This window comes from Vulpes vulpes, chromosome 12 (assembly GCF_048418805.1).
Source record: "Vulpes vulpes isolate BD-2025 chromosome 12, VulVul3, whole genome shotgun sequence".
Classification (NCBI taxonomy): domain Eukaryota; kingdom Metazoa; phylum Chordata; class Mammalia; order Carnivora; family Canidae; genus Vulpes; species Vulpes vulpes.
The window spans coordinates 100,466,901-100,477,242 of NC_132791.1; the positions used below are offsets into that span (position 1 = coordinate 100,466,901).

Consider the following 10,342-nt stretch of genomic DNA (forward strand, 5'->3'; position numbering starts at 1 on the left):
TTTGCACTATCTTTACTGTCCATCAACACTGGCCAAATTCAGGTGCTTTTTCTCTGATACTTCATTTTAACCCTATGGAAACATCAGGGATACATTTTCACCTGATTCTCAAGATTTCCAGGTGATACCCAACTCCTGCCAGAGTTTAAGAGCATCTCCTTATACAACTCTTCCTTTTTTTGTTTTTCAGAGAGCAGATCACCAAAAATATGGGTTTTTTTTTTTTTACATTTCCCTAGTCTTTCCTTGTTTTTCATGCCCTTGACACTTTTGATGATACGTGTCAGTTTGTAGGACGTCTCTGATGTTTTCTCATATAATGAGGTGGTGCGTTTTTGGCGGGGATCCCGCGGAAGTGATGCTGCACCGTCCTTGGTGCATCATATCAGGGGCGTGTGAGCTGATAGACTTCCTTGGTGATGTTTTCTTAAAGACCATGTGAAGGTGGCTGCATAGAACCTCCACTGCAAAGTTACTATTTGTCTCTTTCTAACTGATCAATCTCCTTGGAGAAATAAGTTGAGACTGAAGAGATCCTATTTCTTCTCAGGCTGGGCCCAGTGATTTTTGTATCTATCAGAGAATCTTGCTTGCCATGATTATTACAATCAGATTTGTCTATTGGTGATTTTGTATTTCCCTCATTCCTTCCATATTTGTTAACTTGAATACTTATGTAAGGAAGAGTTGCTCCTTCTCTGCCATTTATCTGTCCATCGACCTATCTACATCACTATAGACTCGGGAATATTTATTTTTTTTCTGTGGGTTAGAATACATTACTTCTAATTTGTGGATTGGAATCCATTGTTTATTTATGAGATTATCCATTAATCTCAAATTATTCCAATCTGGCCAATGGCAGCTCATTCAAATTGTCTCTTGTGCCTTCCCTTTCTTTTTCAAATTTTTTCCTATTTTCTGGCCCCACAAGTCTCAAGTTTATTTTGTATTTTCCCTGCTCAAACCCTGGAATCAACCACTTAATCTTCTTTTAAATTTAATTCCAGTATAGTTAACATAGAGTGTCATATTAGTTTCGGGCATACAATATAGTGATTCAACAATTCCAAACATCGCCTGGTGCTCACCACTACAAGAGCTCTCCTTAATCCCCATCACCTACTAACTTTCCCTCACCTCCTTCCCCTGGAATCATCAGTTTGTTCTCTATAGTTGAGTCTGTTTGTTGCTCTGTCTCTCTCACTCCCTTTTTTCCCCCCTTTGTTGGTTTGTTTTGTTTCTTAAATTTGCATATGAGTGAGGCCATATGATATTTGTCTTTCTCTGACTGACTTATTTCATTTAGCAGAATATTCTAGCTTCATTCATGCTGTTGTGAATGCAAGATTCCATCCCTTTTTATGGCTGAATAATATTCCATCATATATTGGAATCAACCACTTCCCCACAAAATACATCCCTACATTTTAAAATTTCTGCTTTCCAATCATAGTTGCATTACATTGGTTAACTTTTCATGGAGACTTTGGCCCCAGGAGAGCGGGGAACTTGCTTGTCTGGTCATGGCTATTTTCTTACCACCCGAAACAGCCCCTGACACAGGTTAGGAGCCCACTCTCATCTCCTTTGGGGACTTCTCTTTACTCACCAGAGAGTTCTGATCACTGGCTGTCAAAGAAATTGGTGACTTTGAGCAATTCTAGTTTTTGCGAGTCTGGAGAAGCTGAAACTAGGAATCAAATCTCTGTGCTCATTTTCCTAAAAATCATTTTTAATGCAACAGAATCTAAGTCACTCCACATACTCTAATGCTACTTCAAGCAGTCAGGAAACAGAGATATGTTGTAGAACATCTCAGTAACTAATCATAAAGTTTGGTATATAATGTGCGGTACTGACACAAATCTCAAGGAATTCATTGGCAAACACATGCCAAATTTATAACCAGGCAATGAGCTGTTCATTCAGGTGGTCAAGGATGTACAAGAGCATTTGGAATAAGAGCGGCTCCAGAAAACAAGGTATGAACCATTAGAGCTGCTGCTGAGTATTGTTGTTAAATTTATCTAAAATAGAGTACTTTAAAATCTATCAGTTATCTTTGCCATTGGCAAAACATTCTAACTAAATGAACTTTTCAAAAATAAAGTCTGAATGGCATAAAATAGGCCAGAACATTCTCTCCATGTGCCATTATTGCATTGTTAAACCAAGGAGATTCACTGCTTGGATTCACAACCATCGATGAATTGTGGCATATTATAATGTAAATAATAGTTCCTTAAACCTTACAAAGAGGAGCCAAAGGTTTCAGCATCTTACACAATTGGTGTCAGTCCTGGCTCCCAACTCACGCTTAAGATAACGACTAGGAATTTAATTGAGTTTTCAGTCTCACCTTCAGGAGGTAGAACTAAAAAAAAAAAAGAAAAAAGAAAAAAAAAGCAGAGTTTGAAGACACACCCTTGAGTTCAAATCCCAGCTCTCCCCCTTACGAACTATACTTCCTCAGGCAATCATTTAACTTTTCAGTCATTTGTGAAATAGTGATAATAACACAATTCCTTCATTTAAATCTTATTCATTAAGCACCTACTATGTGTCATGTTGTATGTTAGGTGCAGTCATGAGTAGCAGGCAGGACAGGTGAATTCCTCCTCTTATGGGATTTGCATTTTTTATATTAATATAGACCTGTGGACATTTATTTTTTTATCATATTATCATTATTTTTTTTTTCTTTTCCCAAATCTTCCTGTTCTTGCCATTGGGAACTCCATCAGATTGACTTCTGTGCCCTTGTGTTATGTCCCCAGCCTTTTTAAAAGCAATTCCTTCTTTTCTGACTCCAGAGGAGGAGACAAAGTGTTACATGAACAATTACAGTAATAGTACCACCATGCCTGAGGTGCTTTCACCTAACAGGACTGACTATAAGCTAAGCCTATGGGGTGGGGAATGGGCTAGGAGAATGTACCACGCACAGGGGAGTGGACAGAATGTGCAGAGGAACTGAAAGAAGGATGCAGGCTGAGTGTTGGTGGGGCATGTGGCTAGAGGACAGCTGTGTGGGCTAGATGCTTCAACGGGTGTTGTAAGCTAAGGAGCTCAAACTGAAGCTGCTCAGAGTTTGAAACAGGGAGATTTTTTAAGATTAAATTAGATTACATCTACTATAATGTTTTGCACATAGAAAGTATTCAATATGGGGTAACGATGGCTATCATTCTGCCCCCATATCTACTGACACTGTGGCTACCACAGTTGCTGTTGCTGCTGCTATTACTACTACCACTGCTACCACCACTGCTACTTCTGCTACTGCTTGTACTGCTACTACTACTACCGCTGTCATGGTCACTGCCATTACTGCTACTGTGACTATTACTACTTTTATGCCTTAATCCCTATTTGGGATGCTATCACCAAAGCTGTATTTTTTTTTTAAGATTTATTTTCTTTATTTTAGAGAGAGAGATAGAGCACACGAGTGTGGAGAGGGACAGAGGAAGAGGGAGAGAATAATCAAGCAGGCTGTCTTCTGAGTGTGGAGCCCCATGCAGGGCTCGATCCCACGACCCTGAGATCATGACCTCAGCCAAAACCAAGATTCAGATGCTTAACCAACTGAGTCCCTCAGGAGCCCCCCAGAGTTTTATTTTTAGTGAACTCTGTATATCTGAAGGCCTCTAAATTGAATACCAGCCACTCCATAACCTACTCTGTTAATGTATAAGGAACTTGTTGAGATGCAATGGATACAATATGTGGGTCAGAGAAGTTGGTCTGAAGTCCTTCCCGACTAGAGGGAGCTCCAGTCTGGAGAAAACTGGTCCAGACATGAAGTCAGGACTCTACCTGAATGTTTATTACCAGCTACCATGTCTGTCTTTGGTCCATGAAAAATTGATTTCAATCCAAATACTTTTGCTCATATAGTAAGCATGTGTTGAGCATCTATCACATGCCAAGTACTATTCTGGGGGCTGGCTCCCTCAGAGCTTACACTGTTAGTGAGCAGAGTATGAAAGGGGTCTCAAAAGAATAGATTAGAATATCTGTTTCTATTTGTTTTAATGGTGAACTCATCCCTAGCCTGGAGAGTGACAATGGCCCCACTTGGGCCATCCAGGTGGCCCTGATGCTCCGTGATCCACACAGGGGCTTCCTAACAGGAGACAGGCCTCCTGAGGCAGAGGCTGGCAGTGGCAACCTCCATGGGGACTATCACAGTGTACTACAGGGGACTCCTTAAGTGGACAGGCAAAGTCTTCTGATGTTAAGTAGGCAACCCCAGAAAGAACTATTCACAAAGAACCTATGAATGAAAGAGAGTAGTAAAAAAGAGCAAGCAAATAGAAAAATAAAAAAGGCAGAGCCTGTTTTTTTCCCCTGAGTACAAACTCCTTGTCAGCTGCCTTTTCAGATTAAAAAACGTTTGGTGCTAATATGACAAGCTCTGACAAGAACTCAAATTTGAGAGTCTCAGCGTGGCTTTTTAAAATATAGTTGCAAATAAAATAAAATAAAAAAATAAAATAATAATAAAATAAAATAAAATAAATAAAATAAAATATAGTTGCTGTAGACTGAATGATTGAGTCCTCACAGGATGCATATGTTGAACCCCAGTGCCCGAGGTGATGGTATTAGGAGGTGGGCCCTTTAGGAGGCGATCAGGTCATAAAGGTGGAGGCTTCATGAATGGGATTAGCATCTCATAAAAGGAGACCTCAGAGACCGTGTCTTATAAAAGAGAGCCCGGCCCCTTGTATCATGTGAAGACATAATGACCCAGGAAGACGGTTCTCACCAAACATCAAATCTGTCTTAAAGAAACGTAAGAAATAAATGTTCGTTGTTTAAGCCAGCTAGCTGGTGGTAGTTGCAGAAGCCAAATAAAGGAATGCGCTGTCTCTCCCCCCCAAACCCGTCACTAATACTGAACCTCATACTAGGTACATGGTTTACTCTAAGATCTCAGCCAGGGAGCTCAACCCTGGCGCAGGGAATGGGAAGTGTAAGCGGAAATTCTCCCCCCTTGACAGAGAGGCACCGTGCAGAAGTTTGAAGTGCACAGGCTAGAACCACCTCAAGCCTATACTCACTGAGTGTATGATTCATTCGATGACGCTTATGCCAGGCAACGTGCTGGACGTTGGGGGTGCGGAGATGCATGGACGCCTTCCCCAGCCTCAGGGGACGCTTACGTTTGCACACCCAGGCACTCACGCTGCATAATACAGTGGACAAGTGCTATGCGGGAAGGTCCCTGCAGGATGAAGCTCTGTGGGTGCAACAAAGGATGTGATGGGGAAGCAGAGAGGGTTCAGGGGATGAGATGCTAAATCCTAGAGGAGAGGGACTCAGCGGCTCCCTCTGAGCAGGCCACACGGGGGTGTCAGCGCGCTCGGGGGCAAGGATGCACTAGTGTACCCAGCAGAGTGTCCCGGGAGGGACGCTGCAACCTGGGGGCTGCTGACAAGGGCACGCGTTTGTGGCCCCCAGACTCTGCCAAATTGTCCCACACACACCCCATTGCCCATGGACCACACGGCTCCTCCCAGGGAGCTGAAGGACCGTAACAATTGCCAGATGAACGTCCCAGAAATTACCTACAGACCTTTTTTTCCAAGTGAATCTCACTGTCCCAGGAAGGAGAGGGCCACACACCTGCGTGAACATTCTGGCTTCACGGGGAGCCACATGCCGTTTATCACCCCAGTCCTACCCCGGGTCCTCCCCAGAGCCTGCCACAACCGTGACACGGGCCCCTAATTCTCTTACCTATTTCGAGCCTTTCTATGTCCGTCTGTGAAGAACAGATAATATAAATATTATAGGTTTGTAACATGTTCTTTAATGGAAAAAAGTAAATATGACAAAATATTAAATCACCAGTTCTTATAGTGGGAACCCGGCTATTTGCCATATTGTATTGTGTATATTTTACATTTCTTAAAAAAAAAAAAAAGCCAGTAAAGCGTGGGGACCCCAAGTGGCTGATAGCACTGCTCCTCGGCTCCATCCCATTCAAGCTTCAGAATCCAGACTTTCTTATCAACTCCTCTGGGGCATTGACACAGGGGCTCACTTACCAGGGTAGGGTGACTGCTGCCCACAGAACCCGTGTCCCTGGGGCCGTGGGGACCCGTGCCCTCAGGACCTGTGCTCTCTGGGTTCCCGTTGACCTCATGCCCGCTCCATGAACTGTGCCTCGTACCCCATAGCACCGGGGCTCCTATGCCGCATGTTGCAGGGTTAGAAGACAAGCCTAAGGGGCAGACCACACTCAGTAGGAGTCTTAGCTGCACAACTTCTAATTCTGTGACCCTGATCCAATGTCCCAACAGACTGAGAATGGACATATCAGTACTGACATCACCCTGAGTGGCCGGAGGCTTATCAAATCCTTGGCAGGTTGGTGGGACCGTCTTCCTCTAGCGATCATCCTCTGGGATGGAGCAAAAATGAAACAGGCCTAGTTTCCCTTCAGGACCAAGGAAAGTACCTCTTTTTCCTAATGCTAGTGTTACGGGGCTTAAGAAAACTTTTGTCAGAATGTGGTGTGTTTTTTCAGTGGAGTAGATATTATATAAACACAAAAGAGCGTGTTCTCTCACTTTGAGGTGCAGGAAGCGAGTCTGCCAAGCATTGGATGACTCGACCATATTTCACCATCTAGAATTGACGTCACTTTTCCCTCCCGGTCACACTTTAGGTCATGGTATGGCTCCAAAGTTGGGAAAAACATTTCCTGAGTACCATTGAAAAAATGATAGTAATTGCAATCCTCTTGTTTAAAAAATAAAATGTTTCCAAAGAGGACCTAGGAATGGAAAGGAGATCACAGAAGGTGGGCTCGGAGGGGACGAGGTCCGGGGAGCGGGAAGCGTGGTCACGACGGGGCCAAGCTTCATCCAGAGGGACGCCTTGGGAGCAAAGCTCTAGAAGTAACAGTTTCCAACTGACCTGAGAGTTTCTGGCTCCCAGAGACTTTTCAGTTTTCTGTTGGAGGCAAACATTTCCCAGGGGCACAGAGTAGCACCCTGATGGAAGAACAGGCACATTTTTAAGGGGAATAGTGGGAACAACAAACAACTGCTCCCCTCTGAGGTTCTGAGAGCTTCAACTATTAGTCAGTTCTGGAGAGAGATGAACACAAATAATTCTCAGAACACTTCCCTTCTCTCATTACTGAAAATCAAAATACTTATCTCTGGAATCTTTTTTTTTTTAATTTTATCTATTTATTCATGAGAGACACAGAGAGAGGCAGAGACACAGGCTCCTCCCCTGCGGGGAGCCCAATGCAGAACTCGATCCCAGGACCCCAGGATCACGACCTGAGCCGAAGGCAGACGCTCAACCACTGAGCCACCCAGGTGCCCCAGTTTTTTTTTTTTAAAGGGAGTTTAGGGGAAGAGGCCTTCACTTCCATTTCTTTCTTGTAATTACGTATCCTTGAGCTGGAGAAAGAGAGAGAGGAGATTAAGTGGAAAGCCACAATGCAGGGGTTCTGCACTATTGTATGAGGTACAATTTGACCTGGTATTTCTCAAGAGTATTTGAATATACCCTCCTCTCTCCAGGCGTCCTCGTGGGAGTGACATCGTCTTTAAACCCTCCGTGGCAATCCCTGACGCACCGCCGTGATGCCCAGGGAAGACAGGGCGACCTGGAAATCCAACTACTTCCTTAAGATCATCCAACTTTTGGATGATTATCCAAAATGCTTCATTGTGGGAGCAGACAATGTGGGTTCAAAGCAGATGCAGCAGATTCGCATGTCCCTCCGTGGGAAGGCTGTCGTGCTGATGGGCAAGAACACCATGATGCGCAAGGCCATCCGAGGGCATCTGGAGAACAACCCAGCCCTGGAGAAACTGTTGCCTCATATCCGGGGGAATGTGGGCTTTGTATTCACCAAGGAGGACCTCACTGAGATCAGGGACATGCTGCTGGCCAATAAGGTTCCTGCTGCTGCCCGTGCTGGTGCCATAGCTCCATGTGAAGTCACTGTGCCAGCCCAGAACACAGGTCTGGGGCCCGAGAAGACCTCTTTCTTCCAGGCTTTAGGCATTACCACTAAGATCTCTAGGGGCACCATTGAAATCTTGAGCGATGTGCAGCTGATTAAGACCGGAGACAAAGTGGGAGCCAGCGAAGCCACACTGCTCAACATGCTGAACATCTCCCCCTTCTCCTTTGGGCTAATCATCCAGCAGGTGTTTGATAATGGCAGCATCTACAACCCTGAAGTGCTTGACATCACAGAGGAAACTCTGCATTCTCGCTTCCTGGAGGGTGTCCGCAACGTTGCCAGCGTATGTCTGCAGATAGGTTACCCGACTGTTGCATCAGTGCCCCATTCTATCATCAATGGATACAAGCGGGTCCTGGCTTTGTCTGTGGAAACTGATTACACTTTTCCACTTGCTGAAAAGGTCAAGGCCTTCTTGGCTGATCCATCTGCATTTGTGGCTGCTGCTCCTGTGGCTGCTGCCACCACTGCTGCACCTGCTGCTGCCGCAGCCCCAGCCAAGGTTGAAGCAAAGGAAGAGTCGGAGGAATCGGACGAGGATATGGGATTTGGTCTCTTTGACTAATCACCAAAAGCAACCAATTCAGCCAAGTTTATTTGTGAAACAAGGAAATAAAGGCTTACTTCTCTTAAAAAAAAAAAAGTATTTGAATATAAAAAAAACTTTAAAAATTAAAAAAAAAAAAAAAAAAGAGTATTTGAATATGCAGATCCATTGATCCCAGGTAGCATTTCTGGAAGTTTATCTCAAGGAGAAAACCAGTTAGACTTGTAAAACTATTGCACGAGGGGAGTTTCATACATTCCAGCCCCCCGTAGTCCCTAACTTCCTTTTATGGAGATTGACGTTCTTTTTTTTTTTTTAAGATTTATTTTATTTATTTGAGAGATTGAGAGGGGAGGAGGAGCAGAGGGAGAGAAAGAATCTCAAGCAGACTCTGCGCTCAGTGCAGAGTCCAACACGAGGCTTGATTTCATGACCCTGAGATCAGACCTGAGCCCAAACCAAGAGCTGGACTCAATCTGCTGCACCACCCAGGTGCCCTGGAAATTTCGTTCACCTCTCACTAGTAATCACGTTTGTTTTGCTTGCTGCGTGGTATACAGTAGGTGTTGTTGAGTGAAATGAATAAGTGAAAAAATTGGCTGCGATCTCAATGTCCAAAAAAGCACCAACCTCTTCCCACAATTTAGCACGGAGTAGGAACACATGGGCGTAAGCAGAGGGGTCGCACGTAAGATCTTGGAATCCTTTTCAGAATGAAGGACAGCAGCTCAGAGGAGCGGCTGAGCATCCAGAAGGCAAGAGGCTGTCTAAGCTCCTCCGCGGAACAGAAAGCATGGTCACGGGACAGCAGGGACTCCTAAGGTCATAGGTGTCCCCTGTACTAGTTTTGGTGTCAGTCTTTTGTATTAGCCCAAATCCAGTCTTTAGCGGGCTTAGTTGGGCTTAAAGAACTGAGGCTGAAGAAGGCCCTAGAATTTCAAGTACTAAGAAATCAAGAGGTCTTGACTTGCTAAAGGTTAGCTTCATACAGATGGCGTTGGCTTGATTCCTTCCTCAAAGGCATCATTTGCCCCGTTGTCGGGCTGTGAGATCTACTTGTCTTGTTCTAACCTCACAATAGGGTTTTAAAAAAAATAAGCCGAATAGATGATCGTTATGAATCAGTGTGGTGTTTGTGATGATGATGCAGAACTAGACATGTTAACGAGAATTGTCAACCTGTACCGCTGGGTAATAAGGTCTGCGGAAGACAGTTTATATATGATATCATTTATCTAAGACTCTACCAACTGTTCATCTACCTGTGCATGTACATATGTGCATACCTGTCTACCTAGAGAAAGAACAAGAGAAATTCTTATCTCTAGGTGAAGAAATGGAGATAATTCTTACTTTTTAAATTTTTTCATGGGCATATATACTATTTCAGGAATTAGCATAGGTCATTTTTATCTTCAGAGAAAAACTCCAGTTTTATTTTCAGGAACATACACCCCTGTGCGCACACACAGCAACTAGGGTTTACCATATTCTTGGACCTCCAATTCGGGTGGGCCATCGGATCACCCAGTTGCATCATCTGTGAACGGTCTTGGAATGACTCCGCTTCCATGCGGAGTTATATCTTTTTTCCTTTCATAGACTTTGATTTAGGGCAATTTTAAATCCACAACAAAATTAAGAGGAAGGTGCAGACAGTTGCCATACGCCTCTGCTCTACCCACCAACACGCCCCGTCACAATGGTACGTACGTCATAGTTAGTTGACACGTGGCGGCCAAAGTCTGTGGCTCACAGCGGAGTTCACGCTTGGTGTCGCACATTCT

At 44.2% G+C, this 10,342-nt stretch overlaps 1 protein-coding gene across 1 annotated transcript; it reads left to right on the forward strand.

Moving 5' to 3' along the window:
• The first annotated feature begins 7,545 nt into the window (after positions 1–7,545).
• Positions 7,546–8,651, forward strand: LOC112910707 (large ribosomal subunit protein uL10). The gene has a single exon (XM_072729262.1). The coding sequence runs from the start codon at positions 7,620–7,622 to the stop codon at positions 8,571–8,573; it is 954 nt and encodes a 317-aa protein (XP_072585363.1). The 5' UTR covers positions 7,546–7,619; the 3' UTR covers positions 8,574–8,651.
• The last annotated feature ends 1,691 nt before the right edge of the window (positions 8,652–10,342 follow it).

Excerpts from the sequence above, each read along its gene's own strand:
- LOC112910707 (XM_072729262.1), top strand. The coding sequence starts at position 7,620 with ATGCCCAGGGAAGACAGGGCGACCTGGAAATCCAACTACTTCCTTAAG.